This window comes from Vanellus vanellus (genome assembly GCF_965231255.1).
Source record: "Vanellus vanellus genome assembly, chromosome: 14".
In the NCBI taxonomy this organism is placed as follows: Eukaryota; Metazoa; Chordata; class Aves; order Charadriiformes; family Charadriidae; genus Vanellus; species Vanellus vanellus.
In genome coordinates, this window is record NC_138919.1 from 16,481,915 (window position 1) to 16,509,218 (window position 27,304).

Sequence of the window (27,304 nt, forward strand, 5' to 3'; positions counted from 1 at the left end):
ACTGTCACTTTCCAGATGAGCTGTGGACAGGCTGCTCTTCAGCTCAAACGGTTTCAATATAGGGCAAATTCAGCATTCGCCAGAAGTGATTCTAAGCTCATCCTATGTGACATGGAAGCACAAAAAAGTAACAGCATAGAAACTGTCCTGTTTGATGTTCATTTGCCAATTGTTTCTCTTGTTAAGGAGGAGAGCCAGAGATGGATGACTGCCTGGAGACACTGAAAGATGAGGAGGAAGCTTTGTGGGAGAATGTAGAATGCAACCGGCACATGCTGAGCCGGTACATCAATCCAGCCAAACTCACCCCGTATTTACGGCAGTGCAAAGTAATCGATGAGCAAGATGAGGATGAGGTGCTTAACTCACTTATGCTGCCCTCCAAAATTAACCGAGCAGGTAATTATTTTGTGAATGGCCACCTCTGCATCACTATCTGAACAGTATTATTTTGCAAAGCCTCTATCAAATTATATATTACCAAATGGAAACCCTGTATCTCATTTACAGGAGATTTAATGTAAAGGGGGGAATCTGCTGCAGCTATTTTGATAACAATGACTCTTTTCAGTGCTGCACAGACTGGCGCTCATGGGGTTCATATTCCCATCAAAGCCTTGGCAAATATTTCTGTTAACACAAGCAGCAGCCACTGCCACTCCAAGAGCAGGCTTTCAGCTGTCTGGCCGTGCTTCGGGATTTGTCACTGAAGGGTCTGCCATCCTCACGTGTCAGTACTGCCTGGTAAAGGCTGCACTGAAGAACGTGTCTTTTGAAATTTCTGTTCCAGAGACCAATTTGCCCACACTCGTTCAGAATAACGATCAGCACAAACATAAACAATACGTGGCATTACTTTATGAGTTGAGCTGAACTTGGTTAATCAGCCCAATTTTCCACAGCGCATTGCTGTGGCAGAGATGAACCTTAAGCAGATTTGACTTCAGGGACACAGTACTTGCTGACATGTCACCTCTCTCTCTGGTCTCTGTATTTAGGCCGACTGCTGGACATTCTCCACACCAAGGGCCAAAGAGGCTATGTAGTTTTCTTAGAGAGCCTAGAGTTTTACTACCCTGAGCTCTACAAACTGGTGACAGGGAAAGAACCTACACGGAGATTTTCCACTATTGTTGGTGAGTAGAATCAATCCCAAAGGAGCCTGTTGAAATAAGGACTATCTTGAAGACTGGGTTTGATTTTTTCAGGCAAGAAATGGAAATAAAAGCTAATCTTGTAGTAGCATTCTGCAGTTCTTCAGTCCCCTTCAATGCAAAACGTGCTAGCAACAGGTAACGTATAAAGAAAAGGAACATCTCAGTTGTCTGAATGAAGCTGAAGAGCTTCAAATTGAAATACAAGAAAACTCAAGAGAAGAAACATTGGAACAGTGGACTAAATTACACTGATGACCTACACATGCAGGAAATTTGAAGTATTCAGATTATTTGTACTTGTACAGATTCATTTTAAAAAGTTTGTGCTGTTTCCACAGACCTGTCAGCTCAGCTGAAACAAGACAAATGTAGAGGCTTCATATTCTATCCAGACAAGCTGTATGCATGTATATTGTGATTCTGGTAATAGTGTGCTGTGTAATATTTGTACTGTTGCCAGTTAGATATACAATTGTCTATGTATTTGTGCATATTCTGCACCTCTGTACATATTCTGAGACATTTGCTTCTTACTCATTTCTACTGATTCTACTTAGTATAAAGTTACTTTATTAGACATTGATAAGCTGTTCAAACATTTTCAGTGGAGGAGGGACATGAAGGCCTTACCCATTTCCTAATGAATGAGATCATTAAGCTTCAGCAGCAAGTAAAGACAAAAGACGTGCAGCGCTGTGAACTCTTGGCTAAGTCTCGCCAGTTGGAGGATGAGCGAAAGCAACTAAAACTGAACAAGATAGAGCTGCTGACCTTCCAGGAGAGATACAACAAGATGAAGGAGGAGAGGAACAACTACAATGATGAGCTGGTCAAGGTGAAAGATGAGAACTACAATCTGGCCATGAGATATGCCCAGCTGAGTGACGAGAAAAGCATGGCTGTGATAAGGAGCCGAGACCTCCAGTTAGAGGTGAGATAAATGGTCAGGGCTGCTTTAATCAGGAGCAGCAACAGAGGATGCCAGTAGCATCTGGCAAAATGAGACCTTCTCTGACAGTAGAAAGGTGTAGAGCTCTCATTTGCTTTGCTTATTAGAGGCATCGCTGTACAGAAATGCCAACGGCAGTGATGTGTATTAATGGCAGATAATTTATGTACTCGTAATAGATTAACAGAACATAAAATACTTAAAACAAAAATTTTAAAACCATAATTGTTTGCTAAAAATTGTTTGCATAATTTTAGCTTTTCACGCTCGATAATATCTTGGGGCGGTTATCCAGGTTTGCACTACAGCTGCTGGTGGTTTATTCAAAAAGTCTCACGTAGAGCATTGGAACAGCTTGAGGCCATTTAGGAACTACAGAGAAATGCTTCAAGTGCCATAAAATTCATGCTTGTGTGTGTGTTGCAGATGAGATGGAGTAAACAACTACCCATAGCAGATCTGGACAGTGAGGTCCCTGGGCACCCCCTGGTCTTTATCCCCCTGCATCTCTCTGATCTCAAGGATATTACCCAACTGCCAAATCTTTCCTCCAACCACAGTCATCACCACCTTCTTCCCAGGCCCGTCCTGCCTGAAACTACTTTTTGGGGGGAACCACTCTTTCTTATCCAGAACTCAAAGTCCCTGTTTTTCCCAATCCAAATAGTCTATCTGCAAGAGCGCAGTGTGTGATCAGCCTCCGAAGTGTTAGTTCTTTTTCATATCTCATTATTTATTGGAGGATTGAGGATGTGCCACTGTTTTTTTAGTCCAGATGTTATCAAAATTTACAACTGTCCCATACCAGTTGTAGCTAGCAAATAGCGAGCCGGAGAGTTCAACACTTCAGTTGTGGACATTCAACACACATGCACATACACCCAATCATTTGCTGCTTATTAACATTCACAGTTTAAGCTATTTTTTCCACCTACGACAGTACATTTTCACCTGGAAGTGAGAGCGTTTTCAAAGCAGTAAACATCAGAGCTAGGAATGATTCCTTTCCTTTCCTCTTTCTCCTTTTCACGGCTCCCGGGCTGCTCTAGATTGACCAGCTGAAGCATCGCTTGAACAAGGTAGAAGAGGAATGCAAGCTGGAGAGGAACCAGTCTTTGAAGCTGAAAAATGATATTGAAAACCGACCCAAAAAGGAACAGGTTCTGGAGCTGGAGCGGGAAAATGAGATGATGAAGACCAAAATCCAGGAGTTACAGTCCATCATTCAGGTATAAAAGCAGATTGCTGCATTTAAAATTCCAGCCACTTCAGCTTCTCCCTCCTGCTTACCCACATGGTGGATTCAGCAGGCTTCGACCAGTCTTTGCCTCCAGGCACCCCACATTCTCCTCCTGTACTGTCTCACCCCACATCTCCTCACAACTACCCTTCGGGATCTAAGTGTCTGGAGGAGGCTGTGGGAGTGGGACAGAGAAGCAGCAGGTGGTGACAGCTCCCATGTGTTTTCAGTCAGGGACAGGGAAACTGGTAACTATGGACAAGAGGAGGTGGTGTGGTCTCTGCTGTCGCTCCTCACCTCAAACTCAACATATACTCCTGTTACAGAGCTCGGAACTGTTGGGTGAAACCTCTACCTGCAAAGATATAATAAGCATAAGTCCAAAATTTGGAAAAACAGAAAGTTGGTTATATGGCTCCCAGCTGTCTCTAGTGCTCCTTGTACAAACACATGCATGAGGAGGAGTTCTACCATAAAACAATAATTGTCTTGTAATAAATCAAGCTGTACATGAGAGATTGGCTCCTTCAAGGTGCAGAGTGCAGCTGTTTAATCGCTAAGCATTCAGCTCCGTGTTTTAGCCCTGCTGTGGTTCTTTGTACTGGTCTGTCACTACAGCGCTGTGTTAAATGGCCAGCCCAGAAATTTCTGACAGTGGTTGTGTGTACCCTGTTTTAGGCTATTGTCATATCTGTGCCAAAAGGTCTTAATGGAGCAGCAAGTAATAAGGATTTCTGTACTTGGGTGGTCACTAGTGACCAGGACACCCTGTGGAACACTGCTGTAATTTGCACAGGGATCTTAACTAACCTTCATTTGGGGAGAGAGGGGAAAAGGATGATACGCAGCAAATTTAGCACTGTGTTACTCCGTGAAGAGCTTAGCCAAATATTAGGATATACGTGAGGGTGCTTAGCACTTTGCTGGAAAAGGCGTGTGGCATTTTAAAATGACACTTAAAAAGTTATCAATAGAACACATTTCAGAAATGGCTGTAGCCTCTAGCAGTGCCTAACGATTCTTAGTGCTAATACAAATCCAATTCAAAGGTTGAAAAAGGGTGTAGTATAGTAGGTTCTGGAAGTTCTGGTCCATGTAGAATCTCTTCTATTAATTGAAATGGTCTCATAGCACCTAAAGAAACAGAGAAATAATCATGAAATAGCTAAAAATAGGATTGAAATTTTCCTAAATGAAAGTATAAATAAACAAAAGACAGTTTGTTTTAGAAATACTTAGGTATGCTTAGAAATATTAGGTAACCAAAATGTCACTGAAATCTCCAACTTAGTCTAGGCATTTTAAAAATAAATAGGCATATTATTTGCTTGTGTTTCATGCCTTTTTCATCTTCCATTTATGGTTAATTTTAGATGGCAATTTACTTGTTGGAACCTGCTCTGGTAATCTTGTTAATTTTAAATCTGAAAGAAAAAATATTGTTGGACACTATAGAAAATGAAGCAGTGGTACAAGCTACTCCAGGCATGTTTAATATTCTCTGAGCACAGCCCTGCAAAGCCTGTGCCTGCTTTAAAAATTCCCCTGAATGTTTTCTTAGGCCCTGCTCTTTGGCAAAGGGTGATTTTTGTGCTCAGAGAGAGCTGATTAATAGAGAAGAGTTTTTAATGCAGGGCTTGGAGTGAAGAATTGTCACTGCATCCAAAATGGATCGAATTATAGCCAGTACAATAAAACAGTAAAACAATTCTTTCATCAGACTATTCTGACAGCAAGACAGCCTTTATTCATCTTTTCTGACACCATTTTAAAATATGAACAAATGTCCATCTCTTCTCCCGCTTTCCCATTGCAACGCCATGTTCATTTTCTATTCCTGCTTTTGTTACTTTTCTCCCTGCAATACTATTTTCTCTTTCCCTGGCCTGTCTCTTAAAACTGTCTTTCCGCAGGCTGACAAGCGGAGTTTGCCAGATTCGGACAAAGCCATTTTGGATATTCTGGAACATGACCGTAAGGAGGCACTGGAAGATCGTCATGAGTTGGTCAACAAGATCTTTAACCTCCAAGAGGAGATTCGTCATGTGGAGGACCTGAGAGACAAGGTGAGAAATGGAAGGATGGAAAGATGGAATATCTCAGGCTAGTGCCCAAAAGACCTCTGAGAGCAGTGGTGATTAACAGCATGTCATTTCCAGTATCTTGAAGAGAAAGAAGATTTGGAGTTAAAGTGTTCAACACTAGGAAAAGACTGTGAGATGTACAAGCACCGTATGAACACTGTGATGATACAGCTAGAGGAGGTGGAAAAGGAACGAGACCAGGTACCTAACAGTTAAAGTGGGGAAAATTAGTAGCAAAAAGCCTGTATCTCATATTTGTCGCTTTGGGGAATTGTGGGTAATTGGACCCAAAATACCATTAAAAAATAAACAGTTACAAGAAATTGCTACATGTTGGAATTTGCATTACAGTAATTAAACATAGGATAATATTGGGTTATTTCCACAGCATAGCATCTGGCAGGCAGGACCAAGATCTTAACAACAGCTACTGCAGGCTTTATATTAGCGTCAAGTCATCCGGTTTGCGCTCTGGAGCATTTTGCCACCAACCAAGAGGGAGCTGGAAATGAACCACCCTCATCATCATTATTTTTAATGGGACTACTGTGGCACATCCTGGTCCTAACTGCTGTGTTAATCGGTGAATGGTTACCAGTTCTGAAGTCCCTGTTCCAAACACCTTACAAACAAAACCAGCAGGAGGTGGTGTCTGGTGCCCAGGTGCAAAGCAGGTTTCTTCTCTCCACTGCAGGCATTCCGCTCGCGCGATGAGGCTCAGACACAGTATTCGCATTGTCTGATTGAAAAAGATAAATACAGGAAGCAGATTCGAGAGCTGGAGGAGAGAAATGATGAACTCCGAATTGAGGTGGTGCGGAAAGAAGCTTGCATTGTTAACCTAGAGTGCAAACTCCGACGGCTCTCCAAGGACAATAACTTTCACGACCAGGTAGGGCTGAGGAAGACAGACATGAGTTCTTTTTTCAAGACTTGGTCTTAGAAACATTTTGGTGTGGAAGGGAGAGGGGACTCCTCTAATTCCCTCCGTGAGTTGACTGAAAAAAAGAATCTCCTTCTACTAAATGTCAATATGTTGTGAGTTCTTTGGTACAGTGGGGTTCACATTGTCTGTCTCATGCACATAGCTTCTCAAAGGCTAGCACTCCACAGCTTGATTTTAAATGGAAGGGAAGGAAATGAAGAAAGACAATGAATTTCTACACTGGGGTAGAAACCACAAATACTTCTTTTGAAGAATGTGGCCCAGTGAACAGAAATCCCCACGAAAGTCAATTTAAGTTACTGATTTGGGTCTGGAGCCACATTCTGCGTGAGCAGAACTCTGAATCACTGGAGTCGCAGGAAGTTCAATCAGATTACTCTAGAGGGAAGTAATGAGGAGTTGTACCAAACTGGTCTCAGAAGTAAAGTATTTCCTTCTGATCTTTAGAGTTTACCACGGAATCTACCCATTACCATTATCTCCCAGACCTTTGGGAGTCCCAGCCCAAAAGCCAATGGTCAGGAAGCAGATGACTCCTCCACTTCTGAAGAGTCTCCAGAAGATAACAAATTCTTCTTGCCTGATCAAGCTCGACTCAAGAGAAGAGTGAATCTAAAGGGAATCCAGGTGTGTCTTAATATGTGGCTGGAATGATATAGTGCAGGGACTGTTAGAACTAAGAGACATAATACATGTTGCGGTCATGCCTCTGAAAGTGCTGAGCTATAAAGATAAGAAGAGATTTGTATATGATAGTGAGCTGCCAGGTTTTGCCCTGTGGCAATTTGCATCTTGAGGAGCAGATATAATCAGGCTTCATAGACTATTTTCTGCCCCTTCTCCCCATTTTATGTATTCTCCTTGCTTCTGCTGTTCATTCACATTCTCGGAGCGTTGTCAATAAATTGATTCTTTGCCTCCTTAACAGTAGTGAAAAAAAATGACATAATGTCCAAAGTCCAGCACACAAGTAACTGAAGGTGGAAAACGAAGCATTGGTGGGAAAGCTCACATCAGCTGGAAGGAATAATAGAAAGAAAAGGACACAATCTAGAGCAAAATTAGCTGCCTAATTTAGAATTAAATTATGGCAATTTCCTCTCGCTTAAGAGTAAGGGGTAGCATGAGTTAGGTCCATGATTCTCCCGCCTAGCTGCATTCGTACAGCTATTATCTGATGCTGTATTCATGAATTGTAAAAAATATACAATCTAACATTCGGGGGTTTGAGCTTTTTCCTTTCATCTGCATTTGAATTCTCCCTGCCCTCCATAACCTTTCTGAGCTCTGACTGTCATTATTACTTATGGCAGTAGAGCTGCATTTTTCACATTGCACGCTCCAAAAGGATGCCTGTTGTATTAACAGCTGCCTGAAGCCAGTCCCAAGGCACCCACTTCACCTTTTGTCTCTTTGTTCCCTCAGCAGAATCTGGAAATTGTGGTGCGTTTGGGCCAGACTTTTGCAAGTAGTTAGGCAGCGAATTCTCGTTCACTGCAGTGGCATTTAGATACCTAAACATCTTCTAAATTTTGGGTCCTGTTGTTTAAAGGGGGGATAATATATTGCGGAATAACAGTGAAAAAAAAAAAAAAGGTGAAAATATCTCGTTTACAATGTGTGGCAAATATTCTGCATTTGTGTTGATTTTTGTCCTCTTTCTTTTAGATAAACCCAAGAGCTAAATCCCCTGTCAGCATGAACAAAACATCAGAGTTTCAAGGTCAGAAAGAGCACCCATGTCCTTATTCCTTTTCTGTTGCTTTGTCTCATTCACTTAATCTCTTTAAAATGTTTTAACGAATATGCCAACCAGGGAAATTCTTAACTAAGTCCAAGTCAGTAAAATAGACAGTTTCTCTCATAGTGAACAAACTCATAATTTAAAGTAGTCAAGTGTTCTACCTGAGCATCCCCTCTACCCAAAGATACCTCCACAGATACACTATATTGCATCCCAGAGCTTGCCTAAATTTCCTGCTTACTCAATTTTCCTTTTAATTTACAGAAATTTTAAAGTCATCGGTGTAATACCTGTACTAAAAGTCATTATACTATTCTCTTTTTGCTGTTGGAAAAAAGCTGAAAAGACCCTAATCTAGTGATCATCTAATGAGTTCCTTTGTCCTTCAGCAAAAAGGAATTAATTTGAAATCTCAAGCACTGCAAAGGTTGGGAGGAGGGGGGTTGACCCACCCATCAACCAACTGTCAAGTTACCCAATTAGTTGCTGTATACTCAGGTTTGAGCTACTCCTAATTCCTCTTATTTATATAACACTGTTCTCAAACCAAACACTTAGGCAGCACTGTCTTTATTTGTTACGTGTGGCAGCGTGCTCACTGTTGTGCAAAATATGGTGGGGAACGTGGATCCTGCTGCCAGAGGTTACACAGTATGTTTGGTATCAGGTAATCATAGAATCATGGAATCGTGGACTGGTTTAGGTTGGAAGGGACCTTGAAGATCATCTGGTTCCAACCCTCTGCCATGGGCAGGGACACCTCCCACCAGCCCAGGTTGCTCAACGTTGGTACTGATCAGAGGTGCTGAGGAAGGGAAGGATTCCACAAAGACATTCACACTGTGCTACCTGGGGCTGCTGAGGGATCTCAAGCTACTTGGTCCTTGTTGTAAATTTTTTGTTCTAAAAAGAGTGAAATTCAGTGAGCCGTCCTTATTGTGGGCTACCAGATCCAGACGATGAAGTTAAAACACAAATTAACAAAGCTGTCCCTCTTTAATTTGTCAAATGGTATTCATATGTGTAATAAAAACATACAGGACAGAGCTGAAAGACAAAGTTGGCAAGAAGCCTTCCAGAATGGCGTGCAGGCTGTGCTTTGCTGGGAAGCTCTCGGGGAAGGAAAGGGCACAGGGTGCTTCCTGCAGCCTCTGCCCAGCGCAGGGCGGGGGAAACCAGATAAGCTGAAACGGAAAGATAATCTAAAGTGTTGTGGCAAATCTGTGAAAGACTCCATATTGAAAGTGATCTGACATAATTTTCTTTGGTGTCTGTATTTTTCTCTGTCATCTGTGAGCACAGCAGTGAGAGCACAGGATGAAGACGGGGCTGATGCCAGCAATGGCCGCACAGACACGAGTTCCTCTAATTCTGTTTCCATCAGTAACTCCATCAGCAGCTGTGAAGTCAGCAAAATTGTAAGGAGCCTTCAGGTGCCCCTTGCCTGTCTATGACCATCTCTCCTAATGTGGTTCAGGGCTTTCGCAACCCGGTATTAGCACTTCACTAGCGTCCCAGCTGTGATCACATTCAAGGCCCTTGTCAGAGGCTCCCTTAATCCTTTTACCAGCGTTTTGTTAGAACCATCTTATTAGCCTTTTTCAAAATCACAGAATTGGTTTATGTTTATTTAAAGATATTTCAAATGTACTTATGACCTCTTGCTGTCTCCTTATGCCGTTTCACATTTACTGTTAGAAGGAAGAGATTTTCTTTAAAGGCTGCTTTGTAATTTATTTAAGAAAATTTTCAGGGTTTTTTTTGAGTTCTCTAATGCTTTTCCTGTCTATAAGTAACAGTGAGTGAGAAAAGGGGTGCAGATCACAGCTGGAAATTTCTGCATACCATAGGCAAACCATTTCTTCCCTGCTTGCTGTATCCCCATAATCTCCCAGGGTAGATATTCCATTATACATATGTGAGCACTGACGCAGCAGGACAAGCAGACAGAGAGAGCACTCTTGCAGAGTGTTAATAACAAAGTACAAAACATCTTTCTCGAACACCGTGAAAAATGCTGCCCCCAGGAAATTAAAATTATATCCAAGAATAGCCGGGAAAGAACTCCCTGCCACTCGTAATAAGCTTAGCTGGGTTAGGAATATTCTTTGGAATATCTGTTGGATATTTAGATGACTTATACTGGCTTTCCTGTAGTACAATTTAGAGTTTAGTTTCCAGAGTACTAGATTAATTATTGAATGTATAGAGACCTGTATTTTTCTTCCTCATTCCTACTATCTATATATATAAGTATACATACATCCTGTTTTTCATCCTCTTCCTCCTATATGTCAGCTGTGCAACACATACTCCACACATCAAGGGTAAAGTTAAAATTCTTTGGTAAATCAGCCAGTCGTGTGGTCACAGACAAAGGCACTGTGCCAGCATACAAGCTGTGCGTATTGCTAAAATACTGGAATATATGAATATGAATGCTTTTGTATGTAGCATTCTGCATATCTAGAAGCAATTTTTCTTACTGTTGTGTGTGCTTCACAGTGCAGAGTACGACTGGCAAGCTAGCAGGCTGATGCTCCTCTAAGTTAGAAATGATAGCACATTTAAGACAGATAACCTTTCTGTCACTTTTTTTTTTTTTTTTTAAAAAAAAGCAAACCCTGAGAAATCGCAATGACAGTATCATGTCTACCACTCCTGAGCCTCCAGGAAATGATTCAATAGTCCGACGTTGCAAAGAGGACGCCCCTCATTGCAGGTAGGTAGCCACCTATTAGAAGGTACGGATGCATTCCCTAAAGGTCCCAAGCAGAAGGAGAAAAGAACAAAGCCCAGGCAAATCCATCTAGAAGAAAACAATACATGTGGAAGGTTTAGTTCTTTATTAGATCTATTTTTAAGATCTAATCTTTATTAGAACTTTATTTAGATTTTTAATGCTTTTCAAAACAAACTCATCGCTGGCAGACTGCTGCTGTTGCCTCTCTTTCTCTGTGTAAAGCTTTGCAAGACAGCTTTCCGTTGAGGGCGTCCTCAGCTAGTTCTCCCTCACAATTTTCTAGGCTGCTGAGGGTTTAGGCAGAGTTTATTCTAGTCTCCCTTAGTTTCTCCTATATTGTCCTCCAAGCCCCTTTTTAAAGTGCATTGTTTTAATTCCGTGTTTCAGGTGCTTAACATGAAAGGCCTTTGGCAGACCTGAACATTGAAATACTTGCAGTATATTACAGAATGCAGTGAAGATTACATGGATATTATTCATCTTGTGGACTTACTTCACCGCAGCTCTGACTATGTCCTCTTCCATATGTTAAGGCATTGGAAGACTGAGCTGTATTGAAATCTGAAAATTTTCCTCATAATAGATACTCTTTCCCACTGGCATGTGGAAGGAAAAGGTACCCTGGAGCAAGGTCTGAATGTGGCCTTACTTTATTGAGCTAATAATCACAAGAGTCAAGTATCTCAGGAGCATGCCCAAAAGTTCACTGTAGTTTATAACTTTATAATTAGCCTGGAAAGGTTTTTTAACTTGTCTGTGAACATAATCCAAAATAATTGCTATTTGCATGCCAAGTTGCAGGTTTCACAGTTCATCTGATCTTGATTTGTGTGGAAAAAAAGTGAGATCATAATTTAGTATGTAGAAAAAGGTGTATTGTTTCCCTGATTATGCGTGGTGTAAAAATAGCTGATTCTCCCCAGACTGGCTGCAAAAATTCACCCTTCACCTGAAGTCAAATACGAGGAATATCAGCTCCCCAGGAGACCTACAAATCGTTCTGAATGGGGAAAACAACAAGCTGTTATTTAAACAGCTTTGCAACCAAAGGACGTGCTTTAATGAAGTCCTTCTAGTGAAGCAGACAGATCACTCACTTGGCCGGACATCCCCAATATCCCTTTAAGACCAAAATTTTGGTGAATTTTAACTGCTTGTTTTTAAGGCCAACCAATCTAGTCACCCTTTACAGGAAGGGTTGTGTCAGTGGGAGCTGGACTGGGACCAGAGCTGTGGCATAAGAGTTTCTGTGCAAAAGCTTGGAGCACCTCGCCATTCTCTTACTGTAGGTATTTGAGTAACCATGCAAGGTACCACGAAGCTGTTATAAAATGCTTCAAGTACTTTAAATCAAGCAGGTAAATTACTCCTTTACTGCTGCACCTCAGTCACCTCTCTTGCATTCGCTCTGTCTGTCAGTGAGCTTCTGACATTTTTGATCTGTCAGGGAAAATCCCATACTGCAGTGTATATCCAGCAGATAGTATGCAGCCATTTATCTCGGTGCTGAAGCAGGTGTGGTGTAAGTCGCACCTATAAGACCATCAGTCAGCAGCCTCCCTTTGTCTTCAGCAAAATCTTCGTTTCCTCACTGCAGTTAGCAATTTTTCCTTCTGAATCCTCTTGCTACTTCACATGCTTCCCTCGTTGGCTGACACATACTGTCTTCCTGCCATCTTCCTACAACTTTCCTGTGCCCACAAGTATGTTACTTGCTTTTTTTTTTTTGCAGCTGCACCACTGCCTGATGCAACACCTCCAACATCTTTCTTTTTCACAGAAAAAATTGCTCCCGCTGAAGTTGGAACTCTGCATAAAGGTGGAAAGTGAACAGCTTGCTTTCTCTGTCTTCTGTTATCTCATATTTTGTTTTTTATTCCAGCCTGGTTGAAGAGGACAATGACAGCTTTGGATATGATGCTTTGGAGCTAGATGGTAAGCAAGAGGATATAATGTATATAGTTTAACTATGAGATCTGTGTGATTAGCTTACTAGCTACAGATACTGTCAAGTAATCAACTCCTGGTCTAAATAAGATGGAACACACAGTCTGAGAAAAAAATCAAGTCAGCTCATCATAACAAGAAAACAAAGGGGCAGCTGGTGGTGAGAAAAAGAAAGCAGTCATTCCTGAAGAACTAAGCAAAAGAAGGATTAGACGGAATGAGTAGATGGAGGGTGCTTGGCTGAGGTTTGCAGGTTGATAAGAAGACCTCTAGCCTTTCAATAAGGAAGGCACCAAATTGAGAGGGGAAAGAGTAAAGCAGACAGAGCCAGACTCCTCAGTGCTACCCAGTGAAAGGAGAAGAGGCAATGGGCACAAACTAAAGGACAAGCAATTCCATTTAAACAGAAAAAAAAAAAAAAAAGCTTTTTTACTGTAAGGGTGGTTAAACACTGGAACAGGGTTGTCTAGAGAGGCTGACAAGTCTCCATCCTTGGAGACACTCCAAACCCAACTGGACAAGTCCTGCACAATCTCCTCTAGCCGATGCTGCTTTGAGCAGAGGGTTTGACAAGGCAATCTCCAAAGGTCCCTTCCAACTTGCTGTTCTGTGCGAGTGATCAGGTATGTCCAGTAAGCAAGACTGGCATTCCTTACCATGGCCTGTGGACATGAATCATGCATCTACACCAGGAATTTCCTCCTTCAGCTTTGGCTGGGATCAATCAAATATCCATTTTCCCCTTTTCCCTCTTTGTCACTCTATATAGGACTCATTTTCCTTCTTGTTACTCTTTTCAGATGACAGTCATGACAGGCAATCACATGGAGCTCCTTCGGTGCACTCTTCCTCTTCTTCTCATCAGTCAGAAGGCCTGGATGCCTATGAGCTTGAGCATGTCAGCTCCATATTTAGAAAGTTCTCTCTGGAAAGGTATGTGAGATGCCAGTTTACCTACCTCAGACAGAGACTGAGGGGAAAGGCTACGATAGTTGAGATCCTCCATTTATCTATTAGTTGCTGAAGATATAATAGCAGGAATATGATGTTGCAAGCTGTTAATTGACACAAATATCTCCTGATACTGTGCTAAGTCTTTACTTCTTTATGTCGGCAGCAGTGTAACATTTTATTTCAGAGACCTTTCATATCTTCTGAACCAATGAAGGTCATCCTAAAATTTCAAAAACTTCCAGGTAGACAAAATGTTTTAGAGGCTTAAATTTATCCTTGTGATCTTGTTATCTTGCTGCCACAGGTTGCTTGGTGATGTGCTATTATACACCTGAGTTATTCAGCCATGTCAGAGCACTTGAAGCTATCCAGATGCTCTTCTCCAGAACTTAGGCAGTAATGAGAAGGATTTCTTTTTGAGTCCTTAGATCCTAGTGCTTGATATCACTAGAACTTTGTTTATATGTCTCTCATTTATCATTTAACTCTGGAGTGATAGTTAAAAGCTGTGATAACTGTCTGTTACTTCCTTTCATGAACACAGACCTTTTCGTCCCTCTGTCACATCTGTTGATCGCATTAGAAACTCCTGCCATGCTATCCAGCGCGTAACACTGAATGGAGAGAGTCTCAAGTCAGAAATCACTCTGGTTGGGGGTAACGATAAAGGGAGCTTTATTAGCTCTGTCAAGACAGGATCACTTGCAGAGAAAGCAGGCCTTCGGGAGGGACACCAAATCCTAATGGTGAGCACAAAATAATCAACAAACAGTATTGGATGTCTGTCCACCTGCACTGCACGCACTCACCACAATCCTTTTCTTTGTTTCTTTTTTCATCTTGTTTTAACGACAAAGCACACCATTCATGCAGAAGAAAATCTGCTATTGACTATTCAAATATGGGAGAATAGTATTTATGGTCATGCAACACACGCACACGCTTTTGCACTTCAGTTCTGTATGGAAGAGATTAGAGCAACTGGTGCTTTCCGTAATGCTGTATGGTGCAGTACAGCCCCTTTGAACAGACCAGAATGGGACTTGCTCTCAACTTCCCAGTACTTCCCTGCCCAAAAGAATGGATGTTCATGCTACTTAGCTTAGCGTGATGATTCCTACAGCGTTCCTTAGGGTGGTCTATCCTGGGACCAGACATGTTATGCAGGCAGCTGCAACATGAATGGGAAGAAGGGCCGCACACCTGCATAGCTGTCCCCAGCATCGCAGAAGCAGGAGTTCAACCGTGCTTCTGCTAAGTTGCTCTTTGCTTAGTTTTCCCTCCATTGCCGATGTTCCCAAATAAGTTTCCTATTAAAATGCCTCCAAGGGGAAAAAAATCCCGCAACTGATATTCCTGCACTATTTATTACTAGGAAGGCTGGGATTGTCACAGAGCTGCAGTTCTGTTGACTGCTAGCATTCCTAATTTGAGAGAAAAGAAATTAAATAATTAGAATGTAATCTGCATCCTGATAGCAAAGTATCTGCATTGTTTAGTCAAAAAAAGATTACGTCGCTAAAAACGAAATGGTGTAATTGACTCAGAGATTGAACCCGCACTGGAGAGTAATATTTCTTTCATATCTAGTTGGAGGCCTGCATCAAAGAGGAAAATCAGAGTGTTCCCTTGGATACTTGCACAAAGGAAGAAGTTCACTGGACAATTCAGAGGTGCAGTGGCCCAGTAACGCTCCAGTATAAATCAAATCACGAAGGTAAGACCAAAAGTATTTCTCATCTCAGAGAGTCCCGGGTCTATTATACTAACTAGTGCAGGTGAACCAGAATACCTTTTGTATTGGTACCGATCTGAAGCATGTCCACTGGTGTTAATTATAGGTACTCTGTGCAACCGCTCCGGCTTTTAGCTTTGAGACTGAGAACAGAAAAAGCCCATATCCTTCTCACTACAGGACTCTGAAGAATTTACATGGTGGGCCAATAACGACATGACTCACAAAACACATTGAGCTTATTTTTATGTACCGTTTTCTGTAATACAATGTGGCGAGCTGAATCATCTTTACCCAGCTGAAGTCGATTTAGCATTTACCTGTTTATTACCTTTGTGGCTTTATCTTATCTTTAACAGCTGGAGTTCGTGTGTGGTGAACAGAATTTGATTTTAGTGTTCATGGCCTGAAATGATAATTTCAGGTTATGGATCCAAAATTACACTCCAAAATCCATTTTTTACTGGTGTATATAAATTTGCAGGCTTTTTTTTTTTAATGCTGGTTATAGAATTTCAGCTACATAGATCACACAGGAAGTGATGTCTTTGATTTTCTTTGATGTTTTCAAAGGTAAGAAAGACTCGCAATTTTTTTTGAGCACCACTTAACTACAGATAAAGCATGTTATAGATTGTGGGAGTGCCAATTAGAGCTAATAATAAAGGGAATAGCTTGTCATTAAAATTGGTGGCAGAACTCAAGCTGTACTTACAGGATAGCGCTATAGCTGTGTCTGCATCTTTCCTGAGAAATTCTGTGTTTCACAGGTCATGTGTAGAGTCCTGAAAATGGAGTTACTTAAAACTATCATTATAATGAGAATATTCTCACAGATTCTGATATCCGCAGCATGAGCTGTTTCTGAATCAATGCCCCATTAATGTCTTTAAGGTGCAGGCCCATAACCGTGTTGTAACTAGTATAACTACCACTCTAGAGGTATAAACCGTCTCTTGGAGGAGCCTCAAAAGTCTGTGCTGTGTGCTTCTCCCAGAGGATGCCCAGGAATGCAGCAATGCTGAGGTTTGACCAGCAGCCATCATGCTTCACCCCTTCCTTCGCTGCTGCAGGTTACCGGAGACTGCTGGCGGAGCTGGAAGAAGGGCTCATCACCTCGGGGGACTCATTTTACATCCGCTTTAATCTGAACATCTCCAGCCAGCTGGACGGCTGTACCCTGTCAGTGAAATGTGACGAGATTGTTCATATTCTTGACACTATGTACCAGGGGATGTGCGAATGGCTGTGTGCCAGAGTCGACCCTTTCACGGACAGGGACCTGGAAATGGGGACCATTCCCAGCTACAGCAGGTGAGTGGGATGCTGAGGGGACATGACTGAGAGCGGCGGTTCTGTAAACAGGGAAATTAATAACTGCTGTAAGCAAAGAGGGATATGCCTTGATTTTTGAGGTAAGGCCAGGTGATGTTAAACTGCAATATGAGCTACAAAGCTTTAGAAAGGAGACTCCAGATGTTACCTGAAAGAATAACGTGGGTTTCTCAAAAAGTATCATAGGAAAATATGCCATGGAGATTCTTTAATCTTTAACTGCACTACAGTCCTGCTCATTATTTTGTTCCTGCATTTACCGTGTGGTTCAGTCAGTCCTCACTGCTATTTCTGTTTAATCTTTTCTGTAGGCACAGACCTATGGCAGTCCAGCCTTCTTCTGAGTGGTTTCAAAGGTATCTTGATCTATGTGATTCCATCCTTTCTTTCAGAGCCCAGCAACTTCTTTTGGTGAAGCTGCAGCGGCTGATGCACAGAGGAAGCAGAGATGAGACAGAAAGCTCATATAACACCCTTCGGGGACTCCGGGTGAGTATCTACAAACAAGGTCTTTTTAATACCTGTTACTCCACAGCTACTTGTTGGTCATAATGTTAATTTAACAGAAAGTCCTGTTTACACTCTCTAGGTTTTGATTGTCCCAGGCAATGGGCACCTTATGTTTGCTTTAAATAATATTGTCTCTGGCAATGGACCTAGCTCCAGCACACTCTCAACCCTTGCAGCTATGAGGTATTACCCCTTAGAAGCCTGATATCTGTTGTGTGTCTCAGGTAGTCCTTTCCATTCTTCTCTGCCTGTAAGCCTCTAATGCATCTTCATATCCACAGAATCACAGAATGGTCAGGGTTGGAAGGGACCTCTGGAGATCCTCTAGTCCAACCCCCCTGCCAGAGCAGGGTCACCTACAGCAGGTTGCACAGGACGGCGTCCAGGCGGGTTTGGAATGGCTCCAGAGACGGAGACTCTGAGGAAGAAGCCGTGTCCTTGGAGTTAATAATCAGCATTATTTCTCTCCTGCTGTGAACAAGCATCTAATCCCCAGCGCTGTCATTGTCCTGTATTAGAAAGACCTGCCTCTTCAAAGCTATGTGCTATGGAGAGAAGTGGGATTATCAGGTCTTCGCACACAACAGCCCTGTCGATTTCTCCTTTTCCCTTAGTGAAAGTAATTTGATTTTTCTTTCTTTAGACCCAAGAATTCCATCTTTACGTAATTAAAACCTAACTTCCTGGTGTATTAGTTACCAAAATTTATTTTTAGAGCTTGGGAGACATATATGCTTCTAGCATTTGCAGAGACACTGTACCCAGTGCTTGTATTTGATTTCAGTCAAGGTTAAGTGTCACACATTCCTTCTGTACTCCAGTCCCCACTGATCAAAGGGACAGAGATCACTGACAGAGATGCTCGTGAAAGCAAAAGTTTTGCATGCTATTTCTTGGTGCAGAAATTACCTCTTTCATAAGCTGTGGAGAGCAGTCTCCTGTGAAGAAAGGAATGTGGAAGAGCAGTAACAGGAGCGGTGTTTCTCAGCGTAGGCCATGCTATGGCTACAGTTTCCTTAGAACATTGTATTTGGGGTAGATATGAATCAAGCACTATCCCTTCTATTGAAAATATAAAATATCTGCTTTGGCTTGTTTTGTTTCTCAAATGCTGTCATTTAAAAAAAAAAAAAAAAAAAAGATGACAAACTGAAAATAAAAGAGGGAAGTAAAGAAAAATTCCTATGTTATTTTTTATTAGAATACATTGCAGCCAGAGGAGCCTACCCCACAGAATGACCCGAAAGCCAGTCCTCGCCTATCCAGAGCAAGCTTTCTTTTGGGCCAAATATTACAGGTAATAAAGTTCAAATCCTCAATGCAATGTCTGAAATAGTGGATCTGCACAGCAGATATCCTTAGGCTATCCTAATTTCGCCAGCAACTCCACCTCAGGTATGGAGGTTGTATCAGGATTTCTTCCTATTAAAAAGATTTAATACATGAAAAAGGTGAACGGGTTGTGTTTTCTAACTGCTCGTGTGATGTGGGGTGTTTATTTTTTAGTGCATGCCTTCCATTACTAATGTAGCTTGATGAGTCAAACGTGTCTGCCATGAGAGGCTGGAATGTGTTTTGCTTGAAGCGTAAGGGCAATCCATTGGACTAGACCGAATCCCTAAGTCTGTGTGACATGAGGTTCCATCAGAAAGCAGTCCTTTAATTGTAGATCAGTGACTCTGAGTGTGACAGAGTCTGTGTGTGTGCAAGGTAAAAAGTCTTGTGGAGGAAGATTGTTGTGAAGGTTAACAAATACCCAGGAGGAGGAATTAATATTTGGATAGAGGAATAGTTGGGTGGATGGGGAATGAAAGCATGAAGCCTATTTCCCAGTGTAAAAATATGCCATTTTGGAGGTTTTAAGTCTCTCTGGTACAGCAAAGAAGAGGCAGTGTTTTGGGTATAACCTGTAATACATTTGTGCAAATACTCCGAGTGTTACTCTGCTGTGGACTCATCAGTGCTTGTACTGGTGATAGCAGGGAGCTCTGCGAAGAAAAAGAACATGCCGCTTAAGAGCAGAGAACAAAATAAGAAATCCCAAAGGGGATTAACAAAGGCTCTGAATCAGATCTATGATATTTAAAGAGCCTTAGAATTCAGTCAACAGATCCATGGAGTCTTGTCTTTGACAGACACAGGTAATTCAGATCTCAGAGATAACAAGTGTGGGCTGATGAATATATGGGAGAATAAAGAATGTAAGAAATGAGGGTCAAATCTCTTTGTTCACCTTTTCAGTTTGTCAGTAGGTCTGAAAACAAATATAAGCGTATGAATAGCAATGAGCGCGTCCGTATCGTCACTGGCTGGCCTTCTGGTCTGGCACGGACTTCATCTGAAGCAAAGAAGCCATTGCCTGATAAACTGGAAGGTATGAACATAAAATAGTAATAGCTTTTACACACACGACACTGATTAAAAGGCCACCTACATAACAGCACAGCTGTGAAAAAATGTCATAGGTCTTTCCTATTACTAGCTTCTGTGGCCCACTCTGTGCAAAAATTCAGCAGCATTTGTGACCAAAACACTGATGATGCTAAAAGTGCTCGGAGCACTAAGCCTTCATGAGCAGGTTTAGGACACTGAAACTTCCTGTTCAGTTGGCAGTTCTTCCTAGGAGCTTTCTTGCTCATTGTCCAAAAACATTTAACTCAAAGTATGTCAAGCTAATGAGCAGAAAGATTTTCCAAGCAAGTGTCCTGTTAAAGTATGAAATAATCTCTTGAAAGCAAAAGGCACTTGAATTATTTAGTATTAGGTTGGACAACATACTACTAGATATATAGTAAAGACAGCACCAGCAAAAGAGAAAGGAGGACCAGTATGACTAACCATGTCGTTTCTGGTTCATGTGCTTCTCCTTCTTTTTCTTCAAATACTGATGGAGAGGAAACCAGAAGATAAACATCTTGTTCTTTACTCAGATTTGGATTCCGAAAGTGAAATCAATAAGAGGCTCAGTCTGATCCCTTATAGCTTGGTGAGACCGATCCACTGTGAGCGCAGGCGCCCCGTACTTTTCACTCCCACCATGCTTGCCAAGACCCTGGTACAGAAGCTTCTCAACTCGGGAGGTGCCCTGGAATTCAACATCTGCAAGCCAGGTAATGGGATGAAAGCGGACCATGACTGCGAACCCTCAGTGTTGGAAATATGAACATATATATGCGTGCACACGTAGGGGCATGCACATGCGATAGTTGCTTGAGGTACTTCAAGTCACATCAGAGCGTTGTGTAGCTATAAATCCTGCTTTTTGAGAATATCTGAGATATTTGAATGTTTTTGAGACAGCCAGTGCACATGGTTATGAGATTCTGTGTCTATGAATATTATCCATGTGTACGCTGTGTGGTTGCTAGGATGCCCCTCAGAGACTGAAATGCTGTGAGTGCTCTTTCTGTTTGCATACTGTTTGCATACTGCATATCTAGGCAATGCGAAATTTTGATTAATTTGTTTCTAGTATTTGCTATTATGAGGAATATCTTCCCTAGAGCGACTTTAGGTTTCTATCTCGTCCAAGGCTGTGAAGATCGTGCATTTGATCTACTCGAAAGACTGATTTTCTTCCATGCTAAGTATTTACTATTAAAGCAATATGCAGTACTGTGATTGCTGGAGGGCAGGATTGTATACAACACAGCATTAAACACAGCTGACGTTTCATTTTTACACTAATATTGAATACCCACCGCATAGTACGCAGTCTTACAGTCATCCAGACAGAGAAACTGAAAAGTTAAGTATTGTAATAAATATCCCCTGTCTTGCAACATAAAACAAAAGCTTTGATGTAGAGCTGCAATTCACAAGAGGGCCAGTATCACACATTGCAACCTAAGCCAAATTTTTTGAAACTTTAAACACAAATGTTGGAACACTAAATCCTTGTTTTAGGAGCCTATAGTGAAGAGACCTTCTTTTTTTAGCACTTCTCAGCATCTTCCAGCCCTGAAACATTACTATATAACATTAGGTGCTGGAATTGTATTTACTGTTTTAATTTAATGCCTTCATAGTGTTGTGGTAATTGCCCAAGGACTCATTGGTGCAGGATATAGCTGAAATGCTCAGCTGTGATCAGATTAGGCTTTAATTGAATTCAATGGAAGAAATGAGGCAGCTGTTAAGACAATTCATTGCTCGTCTTCTTTCCCTGAATCATCCTTACATCCTACGTGAAGTACTGTTGGACAGTTTTCTAGGTGTTCTGTTGCTGTAATCTTGATTTTGTCCTCATCCACATCTCTTTCCAGATATTGTAACAAAAGAAGAGTTCTTAAGGAAGCAGAGAACGGAGACTATTATCTTCAGCAGAGAAAAGAATCTGAACACATACGAATGTATCGTACCTGCCAATATTGAGGCTGTCACTGCCAAGGTGCTTAGAGTACTCTATATCCCTTCCATAGGCTGGCTGTGAATCTGTCTGCAATGTATGTTTCTGCTTCTGACCAATTTACAATTGCATGTTCTCTCTCTTGCCCACCTTCAATCTCAGGTTGATATTTATTGTCCCAAGTGGCTTTTATTTGTGCTCTTGCTTTTCCTTTCCTTTTTCGTCCTCAGCCGTATCCTTTTATATTCTCACTCATTCCCCGTGATGACCCACATTGATGCAGGAAAATACCCTTTCATTTTCTATGCTCCATCCCTTATTCGGTTCCTTTTTATATCATAAGTATATATGAATGTGCGAGAGAGTAAGAGATACAAGGACCTAGACAAAACAAAGGATGGCCTGAAACACCGAGACAGGGGTGTACAGTACAAAGACAACAATGTCGAAGACAGAGATCTTATATCAAGTAGAGTAGATTTGATGCACAGCATGGAAAAAAGGAGAATTAAAGTGATGTTTCTTTCTCTCTCTCACAAGTAGTTGCAGTAGATGTTCTCTCTGAACAAAGAGCAAGTATGTGTGTTTGTGTATATATGTAAAATTGGTATTTTATCATACTCTTCATCTTTAGATCAATCCATTTCGATTTTAAACCTTTTCAGAAAGCTATTAAGCTCAGCTGTTATTTCACTGACTAGTTGTAAACCAGAAGGAGGAGTTTGGACTTTAAATGTATATTTGATTAAAAGGTTTTAAATCAGTACAATGGTAAATAGAGAGCTTTTCAGCTGACCCCATAAGGTACGGATGCCTTTATCTCGGATTCCTCAGCAGTGAATGTTCCTTTGTGACACTGTTATAACTTTGTTTTTAGAACAAGCATTGTCTCCTGGAAGCTGGAATAAGCTGCACAAAGGATTTAATCAAAGCCAAGATATATCCTATTGTTCTCTTTATCAGAGTCTCAGAGAAAAACATCAAGAGGTTCAGGTAACATATCAAACCTTTTGCATATTTGATATTCTGTCTTATTCAGTGAATAATTCTCGAGTCCATTAATGTTCTCAGTGAGGGAAATAAAGAACCTCTTCTCTCTTCATCTGGTACCTCTATGTGCACTATTTCCTCCCATGACTCCCTGAAATCTTACAACTGGAGAAAGCAGGAATTCCCCAAATCTAGCACTCTCTCACTGTCACTGATAGCAATGAGCATTGTGGGAGGATGAGACTGAAGAATATGTGGTTTTCTCCATGCTCAGCACTCCCACAGCATTTTTTAAGGTAATGCTAGCTGGAAGAGGAAAGCTCATAAACGCTTGCATCCTCCCTGCATTCAATCCTCTTAAATTGTCTCCCCATAGCAAATATTTTTCCTTAGGGGCAGCATGGAGGTAAGGGGAGGATAGACCTGGAGTAACTGTATTCTCCAACACTTTTATTGCTTGTGTATAGTCAGTAGAAAATAAATTCTTGATGGGACAGCTGGGACTACAGGATTAACTTAAAATGTAAGACATTTATTTTTGGTCTGCTCATTTGATACAGGAAACTATTGCCAAAGCCGGAGACTGAAGATGAGTTTTTACGTATGTGCCGTCTGAAGGAGAAAGAACTGGAAGCACTGCCATGTCTTTATGCCTCTGTAGAGGCAGATGCATGGAGCAGTATTGAAGATCTTATTCGAACAATAAAAGACAGGATCGCAGAAGAGCAGCGCAAAACCATCTGGATAGATGAAGATCAGCTATAAAAAACAATAAATAAAATGGAGCTCTTTGATGACAAAAGGACATACCCAGGTGGAGCAGGGGCTCGCAGAATTCTCTGATTAGGTGCCCAGTGCTCACTCGTTTCGCTGGCTGGGGACTTCCTGCTGGCAGAATGCATGTATGGAATGGAACCGGAGCTGTGCTGAATGGAAAAATGTCTTAGGTGCTGGGGATCTAGGATGTGGGTCAGACCACAGCCACTAGCACAACTTCTGACCCACCGGCATCGCTTAAGGGACAGCAGCTGTTTAACACTTGAGAAGGACAAAGATCTTGAGAGGGAGCTCGGGGTAATTTATTATGTTGAAAATATGGATCTCATTTGGTTCATTGAAAACTTCTGATGAGACCAGATAAGTGGAATCTAAGAGGAATAAAGCATGGGGATTGGGCTAAAGGATATGGAATTGAGATGTGCCCCACACACACCCTGAGGAGAGATTCTGAACGTACCTGATTAAGGAAGCTGAAGGCTAGTTGGCAGCAACAGCAACACTACCACTGATGGCCGTAGCAGCTCTGTAACCCTGTTTTTTTCCATAACCATTTTAATCAGAAGGGAAGAAAATAGCTATTATTCCTGGCATTAATTAAAACCACCGTTTTCCCTTCCTTTTTAAACACCAGTTTTATTTAACAGTTTTGCAGGTTTCCTTTGTAGTCCTGGCACTTACAGGAAAATAGACTCTGCTGTTGCAGTGGCGCATCAAATCTTTCCAGCTCTGCCAGTGTTTCATTTAGTTTATCCCTGCCTCTGCATTGTATTCGTTTGTACATCTCTCAATTTTTAACATTTTTCACTCATGGAAAATACCACGGTGCCTTCTCCAGACAACAGGTTTCTCTGTTTCTCCGCTGAAATCTATATTTCTCTACAACATCATCGCCTGCCAACATGCCTGCTCGCAACAGGAGGGACTGTTCTGAGAAGAAGAAAAGGAGAATTTCATAAGCCAGTAATCACTGCAAGCCACTCAGTCCTTGACCTCTCTGCCATGATTGACAGGAAGGAAACCAGCAAGCGTCACACTGTGCTGTGGCCAAGTAGGATAATATTTTCACAAGTGTGTACAAGACTTAGAAGACCACATCGCGTTTTCAAAAACATCTAACTCCTCAGAGAGTTTAAGTTCCACTGATAATGCGTGGGACTTAGACTCCTAAATCTCTTCAGTCTTTTAGAATTTTTCCTCTATACATTAGACGCTGTATTGAGACTGCCAAATTGATTCAATAAAACTGACCATGTAATAATGACTTGCACAACTGTTGATCTGAAATGCAATAAAAATTGACCTACGGATGAAGAGTTGTACATCCCATTATCCTGAGGTCCTTCATTCCTTGCCATATCCCTCCCTTTCAAGATGCATTTAATAACAAATTTACCTTTGCTTCTGTGTTCATCCCAAGTCCCCCGTCTTGGTGCTTCAGGCTGGCATGCAGCAGCTGGCAATAAAAAGGCAAACAGAATCCAAGTGAAACATCTGGCCTGGTTGCCCTCCCTAAATGAACTGCTAGGTTGTCTTTGCAATGAGCTTCTGACGTTGCGGGTGTCTCTCAGGTAGATTGGGTCAGTTCATGCTGGCTCGTGTGATTGTGCTTTTCTGCTCTGCTCTTTTATGCACATCATTTTTTAACTAATGGTATCTTCTAGAAGTCATTTATGTCACTTTACATCTAACTTTCTGCTGCTGTGTTTCTCAAATTATTAATGTTTGAAAGACTGTTCTTAGCTAGCATTTCTCAGAGAATAGCTCTTTACCTGCCCGATGCCATCTGCGTGGACTGCGCAAGCAGGGGGATGCTACTGTTTTGCCATCTCTTTGCAAAGTACGGGCTGCATATACAATTTGCAACTCCCTCCAGGGCAAAGAATAACAACCAGCTGGGGAAGATATAGAACAAATTGGATGATTCTTCAGAGACACTCTGTAGCTCAACCTGAAACGCAAGTATGCGTTGGAAAAGCTAAGCCTTTCAGGAACATTTTGCATTCCTTCCTAATGTCCCGATAATGCAGCCCTGCGTAACAGCTGTCTGTGGTTTGTTACTGTCCCTCTTGTGATAGTTTTGAGTCCACAGCTGAGCGATGGGAGGCACCGTAAGAACATTTCTCAGCTGCTTCAGCAAAAAGTTCAGCCGGGTCAGCATCAGATCCCTTCAGGAGCAACCAGCTGACTGCTGGCCAGAACTCACAGGATGTCCATGTCCCACTGGCTGTGCTGCCGGGACCAGTGACATCTGGTGGAATGGCTGGAACAGACGGCTAGCAGGGCAGAGGTGGTAAAGTGTCTCCAACTGTCATGGTTGTTTCTGCAGTGATCTTCTCTCGACACAGCTTTATTTCTGAGCCCTCTTTCCACAGACAACAGCTGTGGATGTGATTTATCTCACTTAACTTTAGACATAGGAAAGGTATATGCCAAAGTCTAAAGGAGGTTCCTCTTACAATGAATGGAGATACACCTCCAAAGAGCTATTTGTCTAACTTACTGTAGATGGCTATCTAAGGATGAGATGAATTGCCCTCTGAACTGTCTGGGTTTTTTTTCATGGACTATAGAAAGAAAGTAGAGAATTAGCCTGGCCTTTAGCATTTAGCTTTTCGATCTGTAATTTAGGACAGCTAAACCACCTTATGGGAAAAGTGGAACAAGAGATTGAGGCAGAGAGCTCTATTTCTGTGAAACAAGAGAGGAGTGAATACATGGAACAGAATTTTCTTCTTGGTATCCAAGTACATCTGTAAACTCCCAGCCCTGCAGTCACTATAAGGCATTGTGGTTGTCCTCATGTGATGCAAAGCAACCAGACTCTGTTCAGTGAAGGTCCCTGGCAGAGCTGTGTGCCAGAGCCTGCATAACCCTCATCTCTCTGCGGCTCTGTGGAGAAGGACTGAAAACTCTATTCCCCCTTGACTTCTGGATGTGAACTCAAAGAGCAAATCTATAGCTGGAGCACATTCCCAGAACTGCAACAGAGCAGAAGGGGCCATTACCATTTATTCTGGCTAAGGAGGTGCTTCTGATCTAGATCCAAATGCTGTCCATCTAAACTGGAAGAAATTAACCTCTGCATCTTTTGAAATACATTCAGATCTACAGGCTTGAAAAGAGGCCATGAATTTCCCGAAATGTCAGAGCATTGGAGTCAGTGTGGGTTCCAAGTCCTGAACTGGCAGATTTGAAGTGCAACCTCGGAACTGGGGCTGTAGATCCTTGCAGTATTTTTCATTCTGCTAAGTCTCACTTGTGAGGTATTGCTTTAAGCACCAACCACTTCCCTCCTCACCTATACATGTAACATACACAAACGTGGGCTCCTCGTCACGTATACGTGCCCACTTGGGCACAGCAGCTTCAGGAGCGATCGGATGGTTGAAAAACTGGAAGCAATGGGTTAGAAAACAAAATGAAAACTGGAAATGTTGTAAATGTTTGTTGTAAACGGTGTCGCCACTGAATGCAAAGCCGACTCTCAGCCTGATCTCAGCAAAGTGTAAAGACGTGACAAGTTTTCTGTTGGGGTATTCTTGGGGTGGGTTTGTAGTGTTAGCGCTTGGTGTAAGAGTTGTGATCAATAACTGGGCTTGCAGGTACCACTGAAATTCAGGTAAGTTCTCTAACTCAGCCTAATAAAGAGCAAAACTCGAGCTGCCGACCCGAGTTTGAACCGGACGCCGTGGTCGGACACCCCTGTTCAGACCAAGCTGCCTGGCGGGGGCGGATCTGGAGAGCGGCTGTATGTGGCTGTCTGAGGTAAACAACGTTTACATCGATCCATTTTAAAATCAAATCACTCAAGGTTTTTAATTGAAATCTGGGAACAATTCTCA

At 41.9% G+C, this 27,304-nt stretch overlaps 1 protein-coding gene across 1 annotated transcript; it reads left to right on the plus strand.

Annotated features, from left to right (window-relative positions):
* Positions 1-191: 191 nt before the first annotated feature.
* CARD11 (caspase recruitment domain family member 11) lies at positions 192-23,601 on the plus strand. The gene is made up of 23 exons (XM_082490589.1): positions 192-399; positions 999-1,136; positions 1,763-2,088; positions 3,156-3,335; positions 5,260-5,412; positions 5,506-5,631; positions 6,125-6,322; positions 6,824-7,003; positions 8,045-8,099; positions 9,423-9,538; positions 10,739-10,842; positions 12,746-12,798; positions 13,611-13,743; positions 14,309-14,510; positions 15,355-15,481; positions 16,573-16,813; positions 17,227-17,323; positions 18,546-18,641; positions 19,586-19,718; positions 20,275-20,454; positions 21,610-21,734; positions 22,570-22,685; positions 23,243-23,601. The coding sequence occupies exons 1-23, from the start codon at positions 201-203 to the stop codon at positions 23,445-23,447; spliced, it is 3,483 nt and encodes a 1,160-aa protein (XP_082346715.1). The 5' UTR covers positions 192-200; the 3' UTR covers positions 23,448-23,601.
* The last annotated feature ends 3,703 nt before the right edge of the window (positions 23,602-27,304 follow it).

Excerpts from the sequence above, each read along its gene's own strand:
- CARD11 (XM_082490589.1), top strand. The coding sequence starts at position 201 with ATGGATGACTGCCTGGAGACACTGAAAGATGAGGAGGAAGCTTTGTGG. Across the intron at positions 8,100-9,422 it reads CAAAACATCAGAGTTTCAAG|CAGTGAGAGCACAGGATGAA; the intron begins GTCAGAAAGAGC and ends CTGTGAGCACAG. Across the intron at positions 22,686-23,242 it reads AAAAACATCAAGAGGTTCAG|GAAACTATTGCCAAAGCCGG; the intron begins GTAACATATCAA and ends CATTTGATACAG.